This window comes from Dermochelys coriacea, chromosome 19 (genome assembly GCF_009764565.3).
Source record: "Dermochelys coriacea isolate rDerCor1 chromosome 19, rDerCor1.pri.v4, whole genome shotgun sequence".
In the NCBI taxonomy this organism is placed as follows: Eukaryota; Metazoa; Chordata; order Testudines; family Dermochelyidae; genus Dermochelys; species Dermochelys coriacea.
Genome location: NC_050086.2, coordinates 7,063,690 through 7,091,404, shown reverse-complemented (window position 1 = coordinate 7,091,404; position 27,715 = coordinate 7,063,690). Strand labels below are relative to the sequence as shown.

At 43.5% G+C, this 27,715-nt stretch overlaps 2 protein-coding genes across 6 annotated transcripts; one reads left to right on the top strand and one right to left on the bottom strand.

The window, feature by feature from the left end:
• The first annotated feature begins 2,290 nt into the window (after positions 1-2,290).
• SYNC (syncoilin, intermediate filament protein) lies at positions 2,291-16,491 on the top strand. 2 transcript variants are annotated; one of them, XM_038377683.2, is made up of 5 exons: positions 2,291-2,359; positions 4,989-5,375; positions 8,288-9,257; positions 13,105-13,229; positions 14,462-16,491. In XM_038377683.2, exons 3-5 carry the CDS (start codon positions 8,295-8,297, stop codon positions 14,520-14,522), a joined length of 1,149 nt encoding a protein of 382 aa, XP_038233611.1. In that variant the 5' UTR covers positions 2,291-2,359; positions 4,989-5,375; positions 8,288-8,294; the 3' UTR covers positions 14,523-16,491. The 2 variants fall into 2 exon arrangements, with proteins under 2 accessions (XP_038233611.1, XP_038233612.1); XM_038377684.2 differs by lacking the exon at positions 4,989-5,375 and having other exon boundaries at positions 2,321-2,359.
• On the bottom strand, positions 16,359-27,715 carry RBBP4 (RB binding protein 4, chromatin remodeling factor). Of its 4 annotated transcripts, none has more exons than XM_038377680.2 (12): positions 27,239-27,715; positions 25,704-25,851; positions 24,832-24,977; positions 22,241-22,414; positions 21,089-21,204; positions 20,809-20,969; positions 20,581-20,707; positions 20,378-20,455; positions 18,763-18,839; positions 18,605-18,662; positions 18,398-18,508; positions 16,359-17,438 (listed from the first exon to the last, which is right to left on the bottom strand). In XM_038377680.2, the coding sequence occupies exons 1-12, from the start codon at positions 27,372-27,374 to the stop codon at positions 17,373-17,375; spliced, it is 1,398 nt and encodes a 465-aa protein (XP_038233608.1). In that variant the 5' UTR covers positions 27,375-27,715; the 3' UTR covers positions 16,359-17,372. The 4 variants fall into 4 exon arrangements, with proteins under 4 accessions (XP_038233608.1, XP_038233606.1, XP_038233609.1 ...); XM_038377678.2 differs by having other exon boundaries at positions 20,809-20,987; positions 27,239-27,508; XM_038377681.2 differs by having other exon boundaries at positions 25,704-25,848; positions 27,239-27,493.

Below are 27,715 nucleotides of genomic sequence, written 5' to 3'. Positions count from 1 at the left end.
TACTCTATGAAACACTGAAGAGCAGAAGAATCAGGAGGAGTGGCACATAAGATCTTAAAACCTTTGACACAGGCTGAGAATGCAGTAAAAGAACAAAAGAACTGCTAGGTTACATACAGGGATGGGGAAAGGATGCTACCCCTGCTGGAGGGATTACCCAGGCCTCTCAAGGAAAACTCTGCCCCCCTGGACGCAGCAGGGAAAAACAGAAATTGAGACAATTCAGAGAAAAGGGCCATGGCTGTAGTCCAGAGGGCAAGGGATCCTTAAAGCTCTTCATTCTTTGGGAAAGAAAGCCATCCTACTCCCATTTAAATCAATGGGGAAACTCCAGTGAGAAGCAGGATAGGCCACTAGAGGAGAACTCACTGAGGTGTATGAAATTCTGTGGGGACTAGACAGGATCTGGGCTGCAAAATTGCTCAAGTCAGTGTCAGAGACAAGAAGCAGACAGAGGACATGAACTTAACCTAAGAAAGGAGGACAATGGAAAATAACTTAGGCAGAATGACTTTATATGGATAGTATTTACTGTAAAAAGAAAAGAAGTACTTGTGGCACCTTAGAGACTAACAAATTTATTTGAGCATAAGCTTTTGTGAGCTACAGCTCACTTCATCGGATGCTGTAGCTCACGAAAGCGTATGCTCAAATAAATTTGTTAGTCTCTAAGGTGCCACAAGTACTCCTTTTCTTTTTGCGAATACAGACTAACACGGCTGCTACTCTGAAACCAGTATTTACCATGCGAGATAAATGGTCCCACCAAGGAGAAAAGAGGAGACAATGATTATAACTCTTAACACTTCTGTGGGGTAAGTATTATCCCCTTTAGAGAGATAAGTAAAAACTGAGATACAAACAGTTAAATGCTTTCTTCAAAGATCTTTCAGTGAGCCAGTAGCAAAGCTGGGTCCAGAACCCAGGAGCCTAGAACCATGTCACTCTAGTCTAACATTTATTAAACCTACTACCCACAGTTTGGATTTGAAGAAGATGTGAAATTTTTGAAGAGGGAGAGGGGAAAAGAAGGCACAATTAAAAGGAAAAATGTGAACCCCAGCAAAGTGGGACAGACAGAGAGAGAGAGTGAACTAAGTATTATTTTTGTGCTCTGTGGTACTTAGCTATTTTTAGTAGGTCATCAGCTTCAAAGCAGAGAAATCTGCAACCACAAGAGGGACAATCAGGGACACTGCAGTTTTTTAAAAAAGGAGGAACATTTAGTCTTTGCAATATGCTCATATGTTTTCTTTTCTCCTTCATGGTTTTAGCAGTGTTCCTGATAAGTCCTCACTGGTGCTGTTTACAGGAGCAAAGTACAGACTATTCTAGTTCACACACACACACACACACACACACACACACAAACACACGAGCGTTTTTCAGATTGCTCCATACAAACAGGAATCCACCCAATCTTCAGACCTGAATTAACTTCACAAACAACCAGGCCTAAGAGAAGCACATGTGGGGAGTCTTACTTAACCAACCCCAAAAAGATATCATATCTCTGCAGCTATGAGGGGTCACAATGTTACTGAGATCTCTTCTCTGGATTTGCAGTAACAAGCTGCATTGTATCAGTAGCCCAGGGCATATCAGATGTAATGCCCCTTCCTCTCCTGATGACACCCTAGCTGACTGTTGCCTAGCTATACTCACAAACAGATCCCCAACAGGAGAAGAGCTGCAAACTCACCCAATCCAGAAGGAAAGCACAGCTGAACTTTTTCCACATTCCTCCCTCCCCTGAAATATTTAATGGATAAAGAAAGAGGTATAAAGCTGGCATTTCAGAAGTAACCTTTTTTTAATTTCATCCCATACAAAGCTTTTTCTACCCAGCGCACATGACCCATCGGTTTTATCCCCCTGACAGCTTTGGACAGTTGTATATTTATACACACACCCACCTTGTTCAAGTTAATAGCATTCCTGTGCTATTGAGTCAAAAGGCACTCCACAAATAGGGGAGCTTTGGGGGGGAGTGGGGGGGGAAGAGAAGGAGTGCAGACTGTACTGAAAAAAGGATCTTTTTTAACAAAAATATTTGTCACTTAAAGCTGTGTTTCCTTCAGTGCTTATATTGGCAAGCCTGATTTAGCCCGATTTCACTGGAACTTAGAAACCTGAAGGCAAACGAGGGATGGGTAACCTGATCCTTCCACTAGTGTTTGGCCCAGGGAGGATTAGCAAGACTGGGGAAGCTGACATTCGGGACTACGTTGACATTTATGAATGTTTCAAGAGTGTGGTGGGTGTTGCTTGGCAATTCGTAGGTAGATAAGCAGAGCCAGCCAGCAACTGCTGGGGAAGATGTTGAGGACTGGGCACAAACAGGGCTGTTACAGCAAAGGTAAGGTCTAGTTTAATTCCCCCCATAGATTATTGCTTGATTTACAGATTTATATTTTTTTTTAAATGTAAAGGCGTGCAGATCACAAGGCCTATCAGTACAATAGGAATACAAGGTTGTCAAGACCTGACAATCTCAAAAGTGAAGGAGGTGTTGAGAAGTCATTAGTGAGGCTGTGAACATCTCACTGAAACACAACAAAGCCCTTAATTGCAAGAGGGAGAATCTTTTAAAACGGTCTTAAAATTAATCCAAAAAGCAGAAACTCCAAGACTTGTCAGGTCTGCAAATGCAAAGGGTAAACTCTGGCCTCTTATAGACTTGACTGTATGACACATCTCCTTCCTGGGGCTAGGTATACCTTGTGACAATCTTTATACATCTATAGTTTTACATCTTTCCACTCCTTTGCTGATGGTTTTATAGAGCAGTCCTTTATATTGGGAAGACCATCATCACAGGGTTATGCAAGTACCATTAGAAAGTAGCTGGCATCTTCTTCCACTTCTGAGCTTGCTGCAGCTGATATAGCAAGGCCAAGACTGGCCTGATGCCCTGAGAACTTGGAGGGGGAGAGAGACAACTGCCAGGCTAGGGACTTACCTAGGCGAAGATTTACCACCACTGGAAAGGAAAGGGCATCTGCAGCAGCAGAACCTCGTGGGCACAGCTTGGCTCATCTCTCCTCCGTGCTCTCTGCATTACGCTCAGAATAGCCACATTGCAGAGGAGACTAAGCATGAGGGGAGCACATTTGTATATTGGTATTCCATGTTAGTAAATGGGAATATATTTGAAAGGGTGCAATCTTGAAACAACAAAGCCCCCTTGCATTCCAAACGACAGGGAGAATGTTACTGTCAGAGCAGCACTGCGGGGGTGGGCAGGTTTATTAGGAACCACAACTGAGCTCCCTCTTGTGCCAGCTGGGAGGGGAAGACTGAAGTGCACTGACAAAGGAGAGAGAACTTAATTATTCCTAATAGCAGCAGCACCTGGCACTTAGTCACTTTTCAACTGCAGATCTCAAAGTGCTTTACCATAGTCATTCTAATCCCATTTACACATGGAGACAGAGAGGCACAAAGGATAGAATTTTCAGAAGCAAGTAAGTGATTTAGGAGCCTAAGATTATATCTACTCCAGGAGCAGTTTACCAGTATAGGACTACAAATACTAACCCAGCAAAGACCTAGTGTGGACACAGCTATATTGGCAAAGCTGTGCTTTATACTAGTGTGGCAAATCCACTCGCCCATGTGCAAAACAAGCTAACCCAATAAAAGTGTAGTTTTACTAGTACAGCTGTGTGCACACAACAAACTTTTGCCAGCACAGCTCAGTCAGGGAATCTCAGACTCCTGACCAACAGAGCTATGCTGGCAGAAGGCTGTAGTGTAGACATAGGCTATGTCTTCACTAGAAATGCTGCAGCTGCACCACTTTGATGCAGACACCACTAGAGCAACAGGAGGGGGATCTCCATTGCTGTAGTTAGTCTACCTCCCGGAGAGGCAGTAGCTAGGTTGATGGAAGAATTCTTCTGTTGACTTAGTGCTGTCTACACCTGGCATTAGATCAGCTTAACTACATTGCTCAGAGGTATGAATTTTTCACATCCCTGAGTGACGTAACTGGGTCACCTTAACCTGGCCTAAGTCTAAGACCTGGTCTAGGCCTAACTTAGATCAACCTAGATACATCACTCAGGGGTGTGAAAAATTCACACTCAAGAGATGTAGTTAAGCCAACCTAAGCCCTGGTGTAAAAACCACCTAGCTACCACCTCTTCAGGGGGTGCATTAAACTACAGTGACAGAAAAACTCCTTCAGCCCCAGTAAGAAATTTCTATACTACTGTGTCACAGTGGCAGAGCTACAGTGTGGTAACTGTGCCTGTAGTGTAGACACAGCCTCATTGTCACAAGGAACTTAGGGACCTAAATCTCACTGAACATCAGTGGGACTTAGGCTCCTAAATGATTTAGGTGCTTTTGAAAATTTTATCTAAAGTGACTAGCTCTAGATCAACTAGTGAGTCTGAACCCAGGAGCCTGACTCACAGATCGGTATCCTAGCCAGAGCAGTGGGCAGTGCCTAGGGTGACCAGATGTCCTGATTTTATAGGGACAGTCCTGATTTTTGGGTCTCTCTTATATAGGCTCCTATTACCCCCCCAACCCCATCCCGATTTTTCACATTTGCTGTCTGGTCACCCTAGCAGTGCCCCATCCCTAAAGTCCATTTAATCTCAAAATATTTTTAAGTGATTTGCTGGGTTTTTTTCAAAAAAATTCTGTAGTATTTTCTGTTCCAGTCAACTAAAACTGATCACAGGCCAAGAACTCAGAACGAATATCACAAACCCTTACGCCCCACCCTCCAATTGATCCCACCCATTCCACTGCATCTGCTTTCTCACGTACTGCTCACCAGACAGCTGCCTCTCTGTGCAAGCATCGCCATGGCTGGACCGGGATGGTAAGGGTATTGTGCCAGTCAGGGAAGAGGGCCCAATAAGGGCAGGGAAGGGGCGGGCTTAAGGCTACACAATGAAAACCATCACTTCAAATCCTTCTAAAAATCAAAGGAGTACAGCAACCCAGAGCTTGTGCTCTGTCTCGGACAGGGTAACTCCAGCCACCACCTTCCCTGGCAAATGCCTCCCAGGATAGGCATGCTTTAGATCCAGACTCCCGGCCCATAGCCTGCCTTGGACTTCTGGAAGGACCCAGCCTCATTTGCTGTTACTTGCCGCCTGCTAAAAATGATCTGGAGCAAGGAGCCAGCTCTCCCTTTCTCCGCCCTCCTTCTCCTCCTCCCTGACCAAGCTGGGAGGGATCCAGTGTCAGCCTGCAGCTGGCATTGCAGCTGGCGTCCAGGCAAAGAAAGGGAGATTGCTGCTTGGAGGCCAGGGGGCTCTGGTTTCCAACAATTTATTAATAGCAAATACACACTCCCATGCTACACCCACGTCCAGTCCAGAACACGAGGAATTGGGCTCCTGGAGAGAAAGGTGAGAGCTAACAATTGTAAATTGTGACTGTGCTTTTCCCTTGTCTGGGACCAGATGGGGTAAAGGGGGCAAAAGTGGAGGGGTGGGGAGGGGTCTTCCCTGAGCACAGCCACTTTCACCCTTCATGCTGGGATTAACCCAGAAAGTCCAGCAGCTCTGCTCAGAATGTAGGGCAGCAGGGCTCCTGCAGGCAGCAGCTTCATTCATTTGACAGGATTAGAAGATCTGCAAGGAGTTTGCCTTAGTCAATACATGCAGGTCAGACTACCAGCCATTCTGGTCTGTGCTGAAGAATGTGTTGTACTTCACCACAGGACCATAAGGAAGGGATGTTATGTGCCAGTTAAGAGATTCCTCGTGTGAACTGGAAAGAAAGAGTGTGTATGTCCACCCACCCACACACGAGAAGTGGGGTGGCATGGTGAGTGGATGTGAATCTCTAAACCCAGATCTGGAAGGGTGGGACTGCAGTGTGTGGTCTTGGGCAGTTGATCAGTTTCAGGATTAAATCCTGCAACAGCAGGACAGGTGTGGCAGGGGTTATTTCCTGATTTTAGTCCCACACGTGCAGATGAGCACCAAGGGGTTCAATTAGCCAAAAAGTTGATAGTACCAGCTGAAAAAGGTCTCTGCTTTTGTCCTCACCTTTTCATGATTTTTCCCCTTCCCCCTTAGGGAATAAGAGACACTCACCCTGCTTCTGAGGCTAGGGATGTGTCATGAATTCAGAAAACTGCCTTATTTGGAAAGAGGGAGCGTATCCATTAAAATAATCTGTTCTCTCATCTTAGAACTGTTTTAGTGAACAGAGGGGAGCGCTGTTATGGTGCCAGCCTACACTAATTTATTTCTAGGTGACTAGACGTTAGCTCAGATCCATGCTGGCAGCGAGCATGCTTTCTTCCTCTCTAACTCTACTCCAAATTGGGTGTGGTTGTAGCTTCCCCACTGAACATATTCTAGGGTATAATTTTTTTTAAAAAACAATGTAACAGCCTTTTTGCAATAGATCATTCTCTCCTCACGACCCCAAAGCACATGCATTTAGACTAGTTATAACTGAAGCATTTTGTAACAATGTGTATTAAGGACTTACACAGATTGTAGTGGATGAATGATCAGCTCACAGATGCAGAGGCGAGTTAAGAATCCCTCCTGGGAAAGCTGAAGCTTCTCTACTCTGTGTTAAATGTTGTATTCCATCCTCAGCCATCTTGGAGAGCCTGGATGTAGTCTAACAGCACATTCCCTCTCTCGAAGGCTGTGTCAGCATGGCAAAAACCAGGCAGGTTTTACTGAAAAAAAAAAAAATCTATAACTTGGCATACTGTATAAACCGCTGTCTGCCTGACATTTTGTATACAAGCTCTCAATGCAACAGCATCTAGTAAAAGCCTCTCATTTGACTATCATTCTGAGGAGTAAATTCTCTCCTAAAAATAAAAGAGATACAGACTTAGCACATATAGTCCAGTTACAGCATGTGGGAGAGGCAAGAATACTGATATTATTTTGTATTACTGGAGCACCTCAGCATCCTAACCAAGGCTGGGGACTGTGCTAGGCCCTGTGCAAACAGATCAGAAAACAGTCCTTGCCTCAAAAAGCTTCAATTCTAAAGGGCTTGTCTACACTTACATTGTATAGCGCTCAAACTGGCTGCACTCGGGGGATGAAAAAAATCACCCCCATGAGCGCAGCCAGTTTGAGCGCTTTAAAGTGCTAGTGTGGACAGGCTCCGAGTGCTGGGAGCCACTCTCAGAGCTATTCCCCTCGTGGAGATGGATTACCAGGAGCGCTGGGAGACCTCTCCCCCAGCGCTTGCGCGTGACCATACTCACACTTCAAAGCGCTGCCGCAGCAGCGCTTTGAAGTTTCTAGTATAGACCTAATCTGACAGAAATATAATTTGACAAGCAGTAATATGAATCTAGGCATGTCCAATGCACCCATCCCTACAGCATCTAGCTACCAGCTCATGTATCAACTACGGAAGAAAAATAGAGATATGTTTCCACACCCAACCTCTATCAGCAAACACCTTCACTCATGTAAACAAAAAAAGTTTAGCTGAGTTGGTCTATGGGTACATATGGCCATAGTCAGACATTCCAGTAGGATTCTGTACTTGTGGCGCAAGGTAGTGTGAAGAAACAATGAGTAAATGATCAGGATCATTTGGTCTAGTCCCTATGAAGCAACAAGGAGGGATCAGAAACAGTCTTACTACCAGCAACAAGGAAACAAAAGGATATATCTACCTTGGTATTTACAATGCAACAATCACCGTAGTGTCTACGTGCCAGTGTTTCAGCAGTCACTCACTGGTCACATCCTGCCATGGGATAACGGTTTGCATCATTAGTGAAGTTTACACTACCTGACCAGTCATATTAGTGCAACTTTGCATTGTATTGTCCTGGGCTGTTTATTCTGTAACTCCCTGCAATTCCACTGGATGAAGAAGTGGCTCTACAGTTCTGGGAGGCTGGGTACTCCTGGAATGCAGCTGGTTTTCAAATTACTACTACAAATCTCTTCTTCCCGGTCCATTCGAGCCAATGTCACTTATCTTATTTCTCAAACATCAGATTTTTTAAGGGCAAACTTCTTGTAAGACCATGCACAATGCATCAATACTGTAGCTTTCATGCTTGAAGAAGCTTGTGAATTTGAGAGCATGGTCTCTTGTAAAGGACAGGAAGGGTGCCTTACTTGTGCAAAGGCAGCTAAGAGCAGCAGAGATGGGGCTTTGCAGCAGAAGCAGGTGCTTAGGTTAACACACCATTAAATGTTCCTGGTTCAGGGGAACCAGTTTGAGGAACCATTCCTTAACACTTCGGAGAGGGAAAGGGAAGGTTGAAACTCACAGTGAATGTTGTTCTGATTCACACTTCATCTCTCATCTCCAGGGACCTGATGGCAGATTCAGAAGCCCCTTTGGAGATGCATGTGGATGATACAGGTACATCCTTAGAGCTCGAGGGAGAGGTTACAGATGCCCCGTTGGAGCCTGAAGTTGCACATGCCCCCTTGGAGCTACATATGGATGTCACAAACACCCCCCTGGAGCTGAACAACACAGACGCACCCTTGGAGCAGCATGTGGATGGTGCAGACGCTCTCTTGGACTTGGATGTTGCAGAGTCCCAGACTCTGAGCATTGAGGAGCTAGGAGAGCATTTCCAGGTATGCATTGAAGCAGTGGAGCAGCTGGAGAAGGAGAGAGATAACCTCATCCAGGAACTCATGCTGCTCCGGGAACCCGCCCTTCAAGAAATCAGACAAGCTCATGAGGAGATACTGGCAGCCTACAGACTCCAGGCCAAGGTGGAGATGGAGCGGGACAATCTGAGGATCGAGATCCGACAAGTCAAGCACAAGCTATTCAAGGTGACCAGAGAGTGCGTGGCTTGCCAGTACCAGCTGGAAACCAGACGGCATGACATGGCCCAGTATGCAGTCTATCGGGCTGAACTGGAAACCAGGGTCAGCCAGCTTTCAGAAGAAATATCGCAGCTGAGAGAGACTTGTGAAAAGCAGAAGGAACAGTTCAGGCAGCGCCTGGAAATGCCCCAATACCGGGGGGACAGCCATTACTTGCAGGAGAGCCGAAGGCTTTCCATGGAGTTCGAGAGCTTTGTGGCAGAGAGTCGCCAGGGCCTGGAGAAACACTATGAGCCACAGCTTGTGTGCCTTTTAGAAAGGAGAGAAGCCAGTGCTAAGGCTTTGCAACAAACACAGGGAGAGATTCATGGGCTGAAGGAGACACTGCGACCACTGAAGGGAGAGGCCAGCAGGCTGCGGCTGCAGAACAGAAGTCTGGAAGAACAGATCATGCTCATTAAGCAAAAACGGGACGAAGAAGTTCTCCAGTACAGGGTATGCTTTACGGGCTTATAAAATAGCTTAAACACCATTCTAGTCTAGGCCTAGTCTGTGCTGCTTCCATGTAGGCGGTCTGGGGCTCCTGGATTCAGCAACTGCATACTACAGTGATTGGTGCTAGACAAGTACCTTACACACAAGAGTTGGGAATCTTACTCTGAAACCTGTGGAAACTAGGATATAGAAGACACTGCACTCAGAGCCAAGGGAAAAGATGGCAGGGAATAATAGGGGTAACAGAAAGTCAGACACCCTCTACTTGCCAATACATTTAGCAGCCCAGAAAAGACAGATGTCCCCTCTCCTTGATGGAGGCAAGGCAAAGCAATGGCAGCTGCTAGGTAGGCAGAAAAGAGGCTAGAAATAAAGAGAACACCAGGCAATATTGCTAGGGATTCATCAGTATGAGCAGCCAAAGGGAATATTCTTCTGATTTAACCGGATCAGTAACTGATCCCCTCTTCAAACATGAGGCACCTAGATAACACCTCCAAATAAAGCCAATCCCTACCTAGCACAGTGTGTGAAGCACAGTGGAGCAGAAATAACTTTAGCTGTGTTACTTTAAAAGCAAATATTAATTAAGGGCCTAAAGCACACCAGCATGAGTTTATCACATGCATGTTTATTGTCAAGGAGTGAGTTTAAAGCCTGGTTTTAGAGTAGCCGCCGTGTTAGTCTGTATTCACAAAAAGACAAGGAGTACTTGTGGCACCTTAGAGACTAACAAATTTATTAGAGCATAAGCTTTCGTGAGCTACAGATGAAGCGAGCTGTAGCTCACAAAAGCTTATGCTCTAATAAATTTGTTAGTCTCTAAGGTGCCACAAGTACTCCTTTTCTTTTTAGTTTAAAGCCTGTGAAGCAGTGTAGTGCCAAAGTTGTTGATTTTTATACTTGCAGCAATTGTCTTACGTATTTGCATTTAAATCAGATGTCCAATACAAGTCCTGCTAAAAGTTTGTTTTTTTAAAAGCCTCCAAGCTTTGACTGACTTATGTGACACAATGAAACAGATCCTCTGTATAATTCAGTGAAACTCCATTGACTTCAATGAAGCAACACCAATTAACACCACCAGAGGATCTGGCCCTCTCTCTATTTAGATTTGTCCCAGGAGAACATGTCTATGTATACACAGGCATAAAGTGGGACCAACAGGAATACAACACTACTGCATATCCAACATACAGACACACACTAGCTTACAGATATGTAACACACCTGCAGATTTATTTCTGCCTTAGAGACATGCATATTCAAATACCACAGAGATAAGCACCTCAGAAACAAAGAGATGTATCCAAAAAGTTCAACTTGCAGCACATCACATTTCTGCCTGGGGCTGCCCGAGAAGCACCTATTAGCTTTACTTTGTGCTGAATACAGCAGCTCCTCTTATAACAAGCGAGCTTCTATGAAGACACTAGTGTTCAGAGTACCCTATCTGCTTCTGGGATTAGTCCCAGGTGCTGGTTAGTTTATAAAGCCTTAAATGGTTTACACCTGTTATTTATCTTGTCACCTTGTTGTCAAGACACTGGGCTGCTAACTTGGTGAGCTTCAGGCTGCTGTGTAAGACACATTGGAATTGCCCTCACTGGTCCATCATTGGCAAAGCCAGAGAGTGGATGTCAATTATCTTGAAAATTTAAGCCTTTGCTAGCAACTGGTTTGAGTAACACAAAGGACCAGTTGTGGAGATGTTTGGCACCATTATAAATGCCTAAGCCAAACACAGTGTTAATACTAAACTACTGATGTTGATGGGAAGAGCTATAGACCCCTCTCAATTGTTTCAATTGTGCCATTTTCCCCCACCTAGAGAGAAAAATGATTTTCCTCCAAATTTCCATACTGGATTAGACTAACGTCCCATCCAGTCTAGTGTCCGGTGTCCTCCAATTGCCAACATTAGAAGAAGCTTTAAAGAAAGCTATAAACCTTCATTATGGCTACTTATGCAACAACCTGCTCTGGGGAATGGAAAGGAGAGGGAATTTCTTTCTAAGCAAATGCAGCTAATAGTTGATTTATGCCCTGAAATGTGACAGTTTATGCCTCTTAAACATTTTTTATCCCAGTTGGTGCAATAGCAGATATTACTCAGATAAATGACTATTCCTTCTCTGAATCTTACTAAGTTCTTTGCCACACTCTTAGCAGTGTTCAATGAGTTGTGCAAGTTTCCTTTTCCATTTTAAAATCTGCTGCATTTCCTTTATCTTGTTCTTGTATTATGAGAGGATAAACAGAAGCCCCCTAGCCGACCCTTTTTCTATACCTTATCATATTCACCTCCTCTCTAAACATAATAGTCCAATTCTAATTTTTTCCTATAGAAATACTTCCCCTGTCTTTAAACACCTTCCCTAATTTTTTCTATTTCTGGAATATGCTTTTTGAGACCAAACCTGAACCCACAAAATTCAAAAAGGGAAGAATGTACTGTCAAGGCCTATAATGGCAGACTATTTTCAGTATTGTTCTCTCTGCTTTTCTTAACACCCCTATTAATAGTCTATGCCATCTAGTAAATGAAGTTGGGGCTCCTTTACAAGTTAAAGCCTTTCTGAATGCCCTGATACAGCTGTTTACCTAACATTTTGGGACCCAGTGAAAGCACTGCCTGGCTGACTTCCTCTGCATTAAATAGTACAGTAACAGTGTCAAGTACTCTGCACAGGATTGGGCTGCCTCCCTTGCCACAGGTTATCTATAAAGACAAGAGAAATGTCCGATGTTAAGCATTTCTCCCCCATTTTGTAAGGAAAGGAAAAGCAATTAAATATCTGCAGAGTGCATTTAGATGATGATCCACAACGTTTACCCCCATTTCACTTTACAGCTTTTCAGCTAAATTAAAGCAAGCCAAGGCAGCCAGTGGCTTCTAAAACTGGACTTGGATTTCAATCCCTATAGCCTTTCTGAACGCTGCTGTTGAAAAGCTTTTGGCAAGTTCCCCTGATCATGCATGAAGGTAACATGCTGCAGGCTCTTTATGAAGAGGTCAAGCCATCTATGTCCAGACCAGCTTATGGCTTTACATCAATTTTAGATTTCTTTTCCCATTCAGCTTTCTGAAAGGACAGGGCTTGCTGAAGATTGATTCAGATGATCTCCCTGCTATTTCCACATCACACAAGAACTCAGGGCATACTTTCCCCATTAATTTCTTCTTTAGTGCCTGGAAATTTTACATTAAGATAAAAATAGATTAGATCTCTGAGACACACAATTTTCCTGTTTGTATTACACTTCAGTTATTCGCAAAAAGAAAAAGGAGGACTTGTGGCACCTTGGAGACTAACAAATTTATTTTGAGCGTAAGCTTTCGTGAGCTACAGCTCACTTCATCGGATACATTCGATGAAGTGAGCTGTAGCTCATGAAAGCTTACGCTCAAAATAAATTTGTTAGTCTCCAAGGTGCCACAAGTCCTCCTTTTTCTTTTTGCGAATACAGATTAACACAGCTGCTACTTTAAAACTTCAGTTATTGCTTCTTTACGCGCTATGAGCTGAGACACATCCCATACATACAGATGAGCCTACTGAACATGCATTAGCACATTCAGCCAAGAATAGAACTTCCTCCCTAGGCAAACTAGGTTCCTTATCTATACTGGGGAATTAATCAATGGGTGGCGCTAGCCATCAGTATAGCTGCAACTGTGTAAACCCATAATGTAACCAGGCAGACCTGCTATACTGATGGCTGTAAACAGGGCAAAACCTCTCCCTCCCACCCCTCCCCATGAAAGCAACACTAAGAGCTGGTTAACCTTCATCTCCCAGGTACGGTGTTTCAGAGTTACACATCAGACATTCTTTGTCCACAGGAACAGGTAGAAGAGATGGAAGAGAGGCTAAGGGAGCTGAAAAATGCGGTCCAACTTCAGCAACACAAGAATCAAGAATTGGAAGAGCTGATGACCAGCCTGCACCAGGAGCTATCTATTTACAAGTCAGTTTAATTTTAAGTAGTTCTCAAGGGCAGCCTTAGACATTGGTTGAGAAGGAGCCTAAGGCTCCTAGTTCCTATGCAAGCCGGGGGCCAGCGCAGTACTACTTTGATGGAAAGCACTTACTGTACAAACTAGGCACAATACCATTAGTGTCAGCCAGAAAGGGGAGGGATTGGAACTCAAGTATTTACCAGAGAGCAGGAGGAGATGGATAGACCTTTAGCAACACAGAAGGATTGCAGTGGGGTCACAATTTTCCTGAAGGCAGCCCCAGTTTTGGAAAAGTGTGGGAAATGCACTAGTTTGTGGTGATGGAGAATATCCACGGGGGGGGGGGGGATTCCCCTTCTAGCCAAGATACCACTACAGCTAATTTTTCCTCAGGACACCTCATGTTATGGAAATGTTCCACAATGCCAAGAATTTCAAACAAAAATACATTGATTTGCATCAGTACAATCATTGGTCTCGCTTCTCAAGGTTTTCACTTAGAAACATCTTACTCCTTCCTTAGGTTGTACCAGCTCTGGAGGTATTTAGTAATTTTTTTTTATTGTAGCATTCATTTCCCCCACACTTTTTCCTTTTGTTCAGTTTCAGAAAATATTCCTTCACTCCAGAGAAATATCATGCTTCCCTTAGACTGCCAAAGAAGGAGTTAGTTATATGCACCCCTCTGAAGGGGTATCAGATAGCAAAGACTTTAGGACACTACAGATGTAGGCCAGATTATTCTGAATCACAGGTTTCAAAGGCCAACATTTTCAAATGTGAATTATCAATCTTAGACTCTTAAGTCCATATCTGCACCTAAATAAAAGTTGCCCAATAGTCAGAATTCCTGGATACTTACACATGCTGCAGGTGTTCACCACTAAAAGTTAAGCCATTTAATATGGATTGAGATATCTAAATAAGAAACCTAAAATTGGGCACCCACATTTGAAAGTGTGGGTTGTCTGCTCCTCTGCCTGTGGCCTGCATGTCAACTCCATTCCTCTCTGCCATAGCAATAGTTTGTTTGTCAGACTCTGTGCTAAGGATAAGTTGATCTGCATTCTGGAGGCAAATCTCACAGTTCTACATGCTTAGTTGGCCAACCTGGTTGCTATCCAGTGCTATTCCTGCACACTTTGCAGCACTAGAGTGTTCATAAATAAAGTCCTCCTCCCATAACTCTCCAGATTATTTCATAGAACTGGTGGCCTAAATTTACTTTATTCCCTTGCAGGGGCTGCTTAGAAATCTATGGTCATCTTTGCAACTCAGAAGAAAAAGTCGACCAACACTGACCCATGGACTTTCCTTATTTTAATCAGAAAATAAATACAGAGGAGCTCAGTGTGAAAGACTGAGGTATCTGCAGTGGACACTTACATTTCCCTCTCCCTCCTCAACCCCTCCTAAATAATGCATAGCAACTATTTAAAGTCAGGAATACCAGACAATCATTTGCTTGTTTATATTTCTTGAGGTGCTGCTCTGGTGATCTTCTAGCATGGTAGAAAAGAATAAAGCTGCTGTCCTCCAGGAGGGCACAGAAAAATACACTTGCACTAAACAATGAACATATAAAGAAGAATGATAAATGTTTTGCTAGGTTTCAGAGTAGCAGCTGGGTTAGTCTGTATTTGCAAAAAGAAAAGGAGTACTTATGGCACCTTAGAGACTAACATTTATTAGAGCATAAGCTTTCATGAGCTACAGCATCTGATGAAGGGAGCTGTAGCTCACGAAAGCTTATGCTCTAATAAATTTGTTAGTCTCTAAGGTGCCACAAATGTTTTGCTGTGTGTTTGGAAAGCATATCTGATCTTGTTTTTTAGGTGGATCGTATAAGCCTGCACAGAAAGGGTCATATAGAAAGCCAATTATTCTTTGTTTCAAAGAAACACCTCAAAGAACTGTTGTTGTACCGTAAACAGGATTGTTTCTTGTGTAGCTCAAAAGGTGACTGCTGTACTGTGATATGTTCTAGTAGGGTCCATAAACTGAGTTCCCATATAAATTGTTTCCACTTTATATAAAAATCTCACCTTGAAAGTAAGGTTTCAGGTTTTAAAGGCTGCTTGTATATCCCAAAGCACATTCTGCCTCAGGGAGAATGCAACATGCTCACATGATCAAATCAAAACAGCTGTAAATTTGTTCACACATTAATCATAGGATGTAGACCTAACACCCTATTAATCATTAGAGGGGAGGAATTTAAGACCCAGACCTGGTCTCTATCTAAAACTTAAACTGACATATGGTGTGAAACATTCACTCCTGAGGGTGGCTTAACTAGACCTCTAAGCCCCTGTGTAGACACAGTTAGGTCAATAGAATTATTCCATCAACCTAGTTACTGCCTGTAGGAGGGGTGAACTAACTACAGCAAGAGAGAACCCCCCCTCCACCATTGTAGCAAGTATCTACACCATGGCACTACAGCAGCAGCACCACAGCATCTGTAGTGTAGAGCGAGCCCCACTCAAAGCACCTGGGGAGATTCAGACTCAGGTGTAATTCTGAAAAGGGTTACTACAGTCTGCTCATGACTTCTTGAAGGCCAAGCTTTACCTTAATGTTGAATGAATCAGAATCACAAAGCTTTATATAAAAAGGTAAAGCATGCTACAAAAGCTTGAATTTTATTTTTTGACCTCATGAATATCAAGGTTTGGGACTCTTCCCCCCATCCAAGGCTGCCACGCCATTAGAACTTTGTCCTTGAGAGGGTGTGAACAGAAGAACTTTCTGAAGGCTAGATTATGGATAGCTCTCTACATGTACTCTAGAAGGAATGGGCAAGAGAGCACCCTTCATTCCTCCCCTAACACGACAGCCATGTTTTGGCTGCAGGGGGCACAAAGAAGATGCTACATGATACTGCTGCCAATGCTAATAGCCCCAGAGGCTGATGTGGAGGAGTAGCCATACTCCTGCCTCCTACACACCAGCATTCTCCTGGCAGGATTTGCAGGTCACATCTTTTAAAGAACCTCCTAGAAGGTATAATGTCTCCATACACTGCTGCTCAGAAAGCACCTCTATTGTAAGAGATACAATTTCGCCTTGAGAATGCACTTTTCCTGAAGATAAACTTTAAAAAAACCACACACACACACCAAAGCAGCACACCATTTATGTAGAAAAACAAATTTATTCCATCTGAAGCACTTACACATAATTAGTCATGGAGAGTAACAGCCTACTGGTGGAACAGGTCACCCTAGTGGGAAATGTGCAGAAGCTAGTGGTCAAGGACTAACTCCTTAAAAAAAAAAAAATTTGCTCATCCACATTTAGTTAATATTTTGTTTTACATATACCAGCTACCAAATGGTGTTTTCAGATTACTGGGCATGCCATCTGTGGTACATCAGTCAGGTAAAAACATACAACTTTACAACTTGGTGGTCCCAAGTTTTAAAAACCATTTCACAGAAAGGAAAGAAAATATGAAAACAGCTCCAGAACACACAATAGAGCAAACTACATGGTGGTGAACAATGATCTGCAGGAATAGCTACTGTATCCAAAATTCTGTGTTGCCCACCAAACGGGGAAGAGAAAGTGAAAACCCAGAATTTAGGAAAGAACGCTAGTTCTGGTTGAAGTCAGAATCTGCACTTGAAAATACTGGCACACAGACTAAAATGATCCCGATATTCTGAGTTTTACCAAAGAGGACAAAAAAAAAAAAAAGACACCACTCTCCACTTATCAACAGCTCACAGATTAAAACCCCTTGCAACATCTGAACTGCATCATCTCAGGCACACACTTAGGTGGCTCCACCCCTCAAACCTTGGTTAAGGTTAACCAGAAAACCTGCAGCTGTAGCATATAAGCAGAAGAGAGAAAAACAAGTGAGTTTTTTTTCCACTTCATGAAGGCATCTTAGGCCAGCTCAATACACAATCAACTTCTGTAGGAAATTTAAACAAGGAGCTATAGCACAGTACCAGCTCAGTTGGGCCAAGCCCTTAAGTTAGGGTCCTCACTGTTGGAGTTAAAAGCATTGTTGATGGTATCTACATAAGGAAGGCTGAACACAAAGTCTATGTGTGTTTCAAAACCAGTGTTAAATCAATATAAGGGCTGGAAGGGAAGAGAGGGAAAGAGGACTATAAAAACAGTAAAAGGTCAGTCATCTAGGACCCTTGACCTTCTGGATCCACACTTCCTTCAGGGTCTTCATCATTATATATGTTCTCAGCCTGCAAGACAGATAGAGGATGGGGAATTGGAGAAGCACTTAAGACAACATTTATCCAAGTTAAAGGGATTCAACTGGAGCACTCCCAGCAGTTGCTCATCTCCACATACTGAGCTCTCACCCTAGATCCCTCAAGGCCATTTAGCATTTACAGAAGTGTTACTATAACTACAACAACCTTCTCATAATGGTCATGTTTTCCACAGCATTTCCTTAAACAAAGGCTCATTATAAAGACTGTAGTTTGTACATAATACAGTTAAGGAGGCAAGTCCCTAATCATGTAAGTGAAGATCACCGAGAATCCCACTGTATTTTAAAAACAATAAAAAGATCTTTTCCATACATTTAACACATACTCTACTCTCAGACAGTGCCTTTCAAAAGATCTCTAAGCACTTCAACACAATCATTCCAAAGCCCCTGTGAAGTGGTTATTCCACTCATTTCCAGGTGGATAAGCAGGAGGTAAAAAAGGGATTGTCAGGGTATAAGTCACTTAAACACACTAGTTTCTTTTTCTATGCTTCTAATGGGAGTTATGTAAAAAATATAAAATTAATTTCCCCAGCCCCATTTATTCTATTTATCATTTGTAAGCATTTCACTCACTTTGGACAATGACCCATCAGTTTCCAACTTCTCCTTTGGCTTGCATACACACTAATATAATGTGTGGGTTCCAAATACTAGAAGGGAATGTTTATATCATCTCTACCCCCCCACCCCCATTTTTGGAATTGAGAGACATGAAGTAGTTTCTTTAATGTTTGTAAAAAACCAAAACCTAAATCAGCTTCAGTACTGCACAGCAAGTCTGTATCAGAGCAGGGAATTCTACTCTGCTCAATAGATCTGAGATAGTGTCATTTCCCCACACAGCCACCAAACAATGAAAAACAAAAACACCCCCCCCCCCCCACACACACACACGCATGCCAATCACCAAAACACACTTACCATTTGCCAGACTTGCATAATATTGTCTTCTGATACAGAACAAATTACCCAGGGTTCATTGGGATTCCAGGAGAAATCAGATATCTTTGCAGTGTGACCACCATGAATAAACTAGTATTGAGGAAAAAATACAAAAAAGAGTATTCAGATCTACAGTGTAGAGCTGGAAAGCACATCAAATCCAGTGTTATGGTCTGAGAAACTTACCAACAGCTCTGGTGGGCCATCCTCTGCATCTTCAGGGGACTGCTCTTCTCCAATTTTACTATAGAAGAAATGAGAAAAATGTAAACAGTTTTCATAGGACACAAGGGAATTGATTCAGGAAAGACAATAGCAGGTAACACTGCCAGTTTAGGACTTACCTCAAGTCCCAGACATTTAGCCTGCGGTCAGTACCACTGGAGGCCAAAATAGTCTCATTATGAGGAGACCACTGAACCTGCACAAATAAGAGCACATCAGAAAGGAGATTAATCTTAAGAAGTGATGCATGAGACAGTTAGTGGAGCTACATCTGCTTTCTCATGAATGTGATTTTCCAGTTTCAAGTTGTAGACGAATCAATTCAAAATATGAATTTTCCATTGATAATGCTTCTACATGGAAGAGAGGCTTGTGAACACATGACGGCATGCCTAAAGCATGAATGAGGCGATGTACTCAGACTCCAGGGAGCTGCAACATCCAGTCTTCCTTCTCTTGGAGGATGCAGTGCTTTTCAGTAAGCATCCCCCAAGGAGGCTGCTTTCCCTCCCATCTGTGACAACAAACCATGCACTCATGTGAAATAGGAGGCAAGATTACATGGAGCACAGAAAAAGCAGAACAGAGGGAAAAAGGAAGAAGTCCCACAATCCTGTTTATACCAGCCCAAATACTAGAGTTATTGCCTCCAACTGGAGGACAAACTATTCCTGGGAATGCTACTTAATCCAGCAGCTGGGCCAGAGATCAAGGGAAGAGTGTAGGGTTCTAAGCACATATCTTCCAACAATGCATGCAAAAGCCATCAAGTGTTCTATTTAGAAACTGGTTTCAGAGTAGCAGCCGTGTTAGTCTGTATTCGCAAAAAGAAAAGGAGTACTTGTGGCACCTTAGAGACTAACAAATTTATTAGAGCATAAGCTTTCGTGAGCTACAGCTCACTTCATCGGATGCATTTAGCATCCGATGAAGTGAGCTGTAGCTCACGAAAGCTTATGCTCTAATAAATTTGTTAGTCTCTAAGGTGCCACAAGTACTCCTTTTATTTAGAAACTGTTATAGTTCTCAATGATAGTAAGCATCTTACCCAACAAACCCCTGCATATTCTTTTCTTTCAAATCACTGTCTTCCATTTTGCTGCTCTTGAACAATTATCTTCACCTGCCATCTCTTCTGATGCTGAAGATGCTAACCTGTCTAAAAAAGGTGTCCTGCTTTCCCAATTGCTCACTGTCTCTAACTGATCCTGAAGATCCCCATTACTGGTCACCAGTTTGTACTCTAAGAAGGTGCAGCGTTCCTTGAGGGACAAATCCAGATGATGAACATGCTGCAGACATTTCAGCACACCGCCTTGTTTCTGTCTACCACCATGAATAATTTAATTCTACTCTGTATTGCTAACATTTCTCTCTAGTGATACTGAGAAAAGGCTATTAAAGCTACCTCTCATCTAACCTGTTCCTTTCTCCCAATCATTTTAACTCCTTAAAGGTTTGGTATTCTCCCACATTTAAAGGGCTCACTATCTGCTGCAGCTCCTCACTGCAACTAGTTACTGTGGAGAGAGTCGCATAAAGTTGTCAAAAACCGCTACAAATTTTTAATGCAAATATCCTTAGTAATAAGAACAGTGGAAGGAAAGGAACGAAATGGACTAGTTTTTAATCAATATATTTTAACGCTGTGCAGGGTGTCAGTAGGTTGGAGGCCCCTCAACTGCAGGAAACAAAATCAAAGTAATTCCATAAAAATATACCATTTTACTGTACCTGAAATATTTCATCTTTATGAGATTCAAAAGAGTGCAGCTTCAGTTTTAGGTTTCTCAGATCCCATAAAGCAACAGTCTATTCAGAAAGAAGGAAAAATAAAATTAAAAGGCAAGAGATACTTTTACCAGAGTTAGCAATATATAGTTGTGTGAACATGAGCTTAAAGGATGTCATCTGTCCACATTCAAGACAGACCATACCTTATCAGCTGATCCTGTAGCCAGAATAAACTCACTATAGGGATTGAAAGAGAGGCAGTTCACTTCAGCTGTGTGAGCATCCACAGAGTGGCTGGGCTTGGAGGTGTTGTTTGACCGGGTGTCCCAACTACAAAGAGAGGGAACGTGATGGTATATAAACTTTTGTCTAACATCAAAAGAAAGGGGGAAATGTTCTCAACTTTACAAATAACGATACTACCCACTTACATCATGAGCTTCTGATCATCAGCAACAGATCCAAAAAGAGATTCATGGAGCAGGTGCCAAGATACATCTTCCACTACTGCTGTGTGCCCTGTAAAGATGGTCTTTGCATCCACCACTTTACCTTCCTTTGGAACAGCGCTAATATCCCACAAGCAGATGGTCTTAAAGAAAAAGTGTATCTTTAAGATAGAGGAACTCTCCTCACTTCCCCCCACCCACCCCCAAAAAAGCAATTGTTAAACTAAAAGCACAGCATTCTATATATATTTACAATACTCACGTGATCATCAGAAGCACTAAGCAAATGCCCACTCAGATTTGGATTCCATGATAGTCCATAGCCTTCCTTTTGGTGTCCACGAAGACGCAGATCAGGGTTACACTCTCCAGAAGGGTCTGCAAAGGCAATGTGAGAAAACTTCAGTTCCTAACAACTCCACTCATGCAAGCCCACCCCAGACCACCATGAAAAAGTTCTACAGTGCTTCCTCAAGCTTTGCTTTCACATTTTAAACAGGATTTCCACTTTAGTCTCTTGAGCATTTTCTCCAGCAGTGGGACCATTTCATTTTTAAGAAAAGCTGTAGAATGCACCAAGACAATCTACAAGGCTAAAGAAAAAAAAAAGTTAGAACTAATGTTTTCTTAAACTGCTAAAAGGAGGAATAATATTTCAAAACATTTATTACTGAGAAGCTAATTCTGGACCAGGGTTCCATTATGCTAAGGTGCTGTAAAAACATAAAGACAGTCTTTTCTCCATGTCTACAATCTGTAAATCAAGAAGTAATTTGTCAGGCTGGTTGATCAAAATAGGAACAGGGTTACATTGCACCATTCTCCTTAGTGCATTAGTAGGGTCCGTTTTCAATTAAGTTCCCAAAACCCACTCATTTTGATATTAGCAATGATCTTCGTTGGCTTCTCCCAAAAGAGGCCAAATTAGTTTTTAAGGCTACCCCCCCTTCCTACTTTACCTAGGCTGTTTGCTGATTTTACATCCCTGTTAGCCAGGACAGCAGCTTAGCCACCTAGCAAACAAAACAGCTTCCAACTGGCCACTGAGCATCCTCCATTACCACAACAGGTAAACTCCCAACACGGCCTTAGTGAGGAACTGCTAGTGTTGCCCCACTCAGACAATACATAAATATTTAAAAATTAGATTCTAAACAAGACATGACAGAGCATTCAGTGAGGCAGCCACTGAGAACACATATCAACTAGTTCCTTGGAGAAGTCTTCTACAAGAGAAACAAAAATCAGCTTTAATTCTAAGAGTTAAAAACCAAGATGTATCCCACACAAACTCTTAAGCTTCTATTGGGCTGTTTCACCCTTCCCACAGACACACACACACACAGATTCATAAGGCCTATCCACTAGAGTTTGTGCTCAGCTCTGGACTATCGCAAAGGAGAGCTACAGACACCTGGTTTAGAGGGGTGTTTGGTGTAGTCAAAGACCAGGACATCACTGGATGGAGTTTTTGTGGCAATGATGCATGGATTTTGGGGCATGTAGCGTGCTCTGTTCACTTCTCCTTCATGGTTGATCTTGATTTCAATTTCAATTTTCCCACTAACAGAGCCAAAGCCTCCAAACTCTGGAAATAAGGAACAGATAGCTGTTAACAGTGAACTGAGCATGTCATTCAAAACAGAATACGAGAACTCAAGGCCAGGGAAGTATCCACATAGATTATAGGACAATTCATTGTTCTGAAGCAATATTCATAGAAAATAAGCCAGGAGAAGCAGATTTTCAAATACTTCATTTTAAAATACATTTGTTGTTGTTACATCAACCCAACAGGGCTCTAACTAGCTCCCAAACCACCCCCAAAGACAGTTTATTACTAGAAGCTTCTGCTAATTATTTCAGCTAAGAAACTCACAACAAATTTATTACTGGTGAAGGTTCAAGACTAATAGTTTTAAAAGAGCCTATCTGTTCTACAAATAGGTGATGTATGTTGGGAGATCCATTAGAACACATCTGTTCCTAAACAGAACACAGTTCGAGTCTTGCCCAGTTAGATGATACCAAACTTTATTTAACAAAAGCATCATACTGTCCTTCAAGGCCTGGAGCTACAGCACAATTTTGTTCAACAGTTCAGCCTGCCTCTGCAGACAGGACCAATTCAGCCTACCCCCAAGGCTCCCTGAAGAAGATACAGAACCTTGTATGAAAAATCTGGCAGGCAACCCCAAGTCTAGGAAAGAGAATAGGACCTACCACCATTGATCTGGCAGCAGGGGACCAGAGGTGAGAAAGGTGTCAGAGTGACAGAATCCCTGGACAGAGTTCCTGACCTCTCTTCCACAGTGTTGGCATCAATCTACCTACTCCTATGAGTGGATTCACAGTAGATTTCTCTTCCATTTCTGAATGATAATGAAACCACATTGGAATCTGGCCCATGAATGCAAGAAATGAGACTTTCAGAGAAATTTTTAAATTTTTAGATAGAAAACTATTAATTCACTAAATCTCATCAACTGAACTCACAGTAAAAGGGCAAGGTTTTCTTTTGTGATGAATGTACTTTATAGTACTGGGACATTAACAAGGAATATGAACTCTTAGTTATTTTTAATGTTCTTGTAATAAACTAAACAAAGTTCTTGTTTATGCGCCTCTCATTTACAACTAATAACATATGCTTAAAATAGAAGCTAGATGAACCATAGCAGCAAACAAATCTGTTTTACAGAGTGGAACTGAGGTAGAAAGGTTACATTAAGCAACCTGCCCAAGGCCACAATAGAAGGCCTTGCCATGGGTGTTTAGACAAGGCATTCATTAGTGCCCCAGCTAGGATTAGGTCAAGTGTTCTTGGCTTCTAGTCTAGTGCTCAGTTCAATAGGCCATACTGCCTCATGTGGAAGAATGAGTAGCAGCAAGTATATCAGGGTTATAGAAAGATGACTAAAAAAATTAGTTGATAACCTTTTTGAAGCTGTTTAGCATCTGAATACAAAATTGAGAACAAGTATTTTGGGGTATATTCCTTGAGAGACACTAATGTGAAAGTTATTAAATTAAAACCAAAACCATTTTAGGACCATGATTAAAAGTTTTGTTGTGAAGAGATTCTCTATCTCACTTTAAATTGGAAACAGTATTCAAATATCATGATTCAATACCCATCATGAAAAATAAAAAGGATTAAGATACCAAGGAGAAAAGAAGCAGCTTTACTGAGATTTGACATTTCTGGAAAACAAATACTAAAATGAAGTATTTTATTAGATAGACTCCTGTTCATGAAGAATACTGAGAAATCAAAAGATCAAAATGTCAATTGCACAATCCTGGCTTCTAGCAAGAAAGTGCACAGCAAACAACTGGATTGGAAATGATATATGTCACGTAGAACAATTGATTAAACTGACTAAAATAGCTATTCCTTATAACAAATAGGAACACTGGCAGTTAAACAAGGCTGCAGAAAACATGGGATCCAAACCCAAAGTATTTGACTATTTAACTGGACAAAGTACAATCATTCTTTTTATTCTGAAGGGGCTGGCACAAATATTCTTCTCTTTAGTTTGAATCCTGCTGACATTTGAAACATTACACCCCCTCTAGGGCAGAGGAAAAGGACGCTTTCACCAGGTTAAGAAAACAGCCACTACAAAGGAATACTTTATGCAATGTAAAAGTCAACCTGTAGAATTCAGTCATCTCATAATGGATATACAGTTGTACCCCACCATTTTGCATTAAATCTTCCTCCCCCCTTTCTTTTCATCACTGTTACAAGAAAAAAAGGTTACATTTTACTAAGTGAAAATTAAATTTCATTCAGTGTAGCATATCGATTAGAGGTACTATGTAGAAATCCATGAGAGAGAAGCTGAATCCTTTCCTGATGATTTAGTAGTGTAAGTTTTTTTTTTTAAAAAAATTAAATTAAATATCTGTACTTTACCAACCCAAAGCTAAGAAAAGGCCAAGAGCTAGTGAGAAAAAGGTTAAAACTCCACTTTGTTCATCTCCTTTATCTCTTACCTCCTTTCTCACTATCATAGTGTGAAGCATCAAACTGTGCATCATCATTGGGCAGCTGAACACTAGCTATCACAAGATGGTTTTGTTCATCTGAAGTGTGGGTCCCCAGGACTAGTCGGTGAATACTGAAATCTTTGCCTTCAGGTCTACAACAAAAGGAAATTACATGAGTAATCAAGGGAGAGAGAATCAGCTCATCAGAATGAACCATTGCCTGGAACTTAGCCCTTACAGAACAACCAGCACAACCACCCACTCATTTTAGCATTGTCCCTGCCCTCCTACTCAGATAGGAAATCCCCTCACTACAAACAAGGTTGCTTCCAGATCCCATACTGGAGTCCTCACAACACCAAAGCCTACTTGTTTTCTTTGCCCCTCTAGAGCATCACTGATATACCCCCAAGGAGCTTTTAGTGGAGTAAAACCTTGAGGCTCATTAGCACTTTCTGCAAGCAGCAGATGGAAAATAAATTAGCTCAGAAATTAAGGGGATGACAGTGGTTGCGTGCAGACAAGGAAGCAGGCAATGGACATATGTAAACGGTTTACTTTTACTCTGAAGCTTTTGTCTGGTGCAGGGTGGTGGGGGAAGAGCAGAACACAACTGGATATTTTGAATACAGGTAAAAAAAAAAAAAAAAAGACTGTCAAACAGAAGCTCGTTTCTAAACCAAAAAGGAGGAGCAGAAGTATTGGCTAACATTCTGCAGGCCATAACAGTCCTCAACTCACTACTCATAAGGCAAGAGCACAAACAGCTGGGTCATGGAAGACAGCAATTATACAGTCTCACTGCAATGAGATGTGATAGCAAATTTGTTCTTCCATCACCTTCTCCCTCCTCATTCAAAATAACAGGCTTAATTTACCTTGTTACATCAGGAAGCCACTGAGCAGTCAAGCTGGGCCACTCCAGAGCATGGGTCATTACCAGATCATACAAGAAAGGAGTGTTCTTTTTCCAAATTTTATATTCCTCATTGATCACACGCTCCTCCACCGCATCGTCAAAGGCTGCTAAAGTTTTTTTTTTTAAATGCACAAAATTAATATGGACAAGTACATTTATAAGCTGGCAAGAAGACAATGAGTGGGCATTTAACAACTAGCTATCTGTCTTACATTGCTGATACTTACACCATACTTCTACCAAAAAGACAACTATTGGATTAAAAATCCCCTGCAGCACATACAATCACCTCTCTCTCTTCAGATAAGACTGATCCAGAACCAATACTTAAAGATCCATTGTCACACAGATGTAGGAAGCAATAAAAATTAAATATGCCTGGAATACAAAAGAGCAGTGCCTAGCTGGGCTCAGTTCATACTAGAAATATCCCCAACAAGGCTATGTAGCCTTAAGTCAGCCAATAGATTCCTATGCATTTCCTTGTGTGACAGATGAGTTGAACCTAAACCAACTCACCCTCACTAAAGATAATGCACAAAGCTTTCCACAATTTAGAATGGCATTTTTTCCTCTAATGTTTTCACTGAACATGAAAACCAAAATCTCCCTCCTTTCTTATTATCTAGGCTTGAGCAACCCAGGAAGCCTATAAAAATGAAGTAATAAAGATGGGGATAGAATCCAGACCCAGCAAAGATACTCCCATGCGTGTAAAAGAGGAGTTTCTGGGGCCCTTGAGAGTTAAACTAGTCGATCAGGGCGATTTGGGGAATCACAAGTAATGAACCCCTGTAAGCAGAGGGTAGGAAGTTCTTCAATGAACAATCACCTCGCAGACGGGCAGAGGGAGCAGCAGCAGGCGGCTAGGGAGGAAATGGGAATCCCAGGGCAGCTGGGCTGGATGAGCAAAGCACAGCCCTAGACAACCCCAGCCCCAGGGGCGAGTGCAGCTTGCGGGATCCTGCCGCGGGTGCGGAAGGTCCTGACACTCACAGGGACAGGACACGGCAGTGACCTTACGAGGGCGGTGGCGAACCCCAGAAGGGCCCCTCCGAGAGCCCCCCCCTCCCCCATTTGACACCCCCAGACTAGGGGGCCCGAGGGGGAGCAGGCGCCTCCTGGGCCGGAGCGCACCCAACAGCTGACACGCCCGGGCCTCCTAGGGACAGGGCCCCCCCCCGCCATAGGCGGCGCGGGGCCCGCGGCCTGACACCCCGGGGACGGACCCCGCCCCCCCAGACCTAGGGGCCGCCTCCACAGCAGCCAGCCTAGGAGCGGGGCCCCACCCCCAGCCCTTCCGGCAAGGGCGGCCTCCCACCAGGGGACCGGCTCCGGCGGGCGGGGAGGGGGACCGGGAGCCGGGCCCCTCCCCCCCGGCGCAGGCTCTCCACAGGCCGGGGAAGGGGCCGAGCCGCCGCCCCCCAGCGAAGAGGGAGGGAAGGGGCCCCAGGCCGGCCGGGGCCCGCGCGTCGGCTCCGCGCTCTCGCCTACCCTCCTTGTCCGCCATGGCGCCGGTGCAGGCGGTGCGGCCAGCCGGCTCCTCGCCTCCCTCCGTCCCCGCCAGCCGCCGCTCTATTGTTTCCTGCCCGCTGCGTGCGGCTCCAGCGCCGCGCGCCCTTCGCGCCATCTGCCGCCAATCACAGCCCGCTGCCGGGCCCCCGCTGCCAATCGTAGCGCCGAGGCGACCGCGGGTGGGCGGGCCCAGAGGGCGCCGAGCGCGCTCTCCGGTCACGTGGGTGGCGAAGGTGCCGCTGAAGTTCCCCTGGGAGCCGCCATTTTCCAGGGTTTTGGGCGGCCTGGACCCTTTCCCTCGCCCAGGTCTTCTTAAAGGGCCAGTCACCAGTCAGTGGCCACTCGCATACAGACACCACAGACTGTCCGCTTCGAGCCCCACGTGCGTGCATTAGTTGGGGTCACCCCGGGTGGTGGGATCAGCGATTGCACCGCATCCCACAGGTGACACTGTGG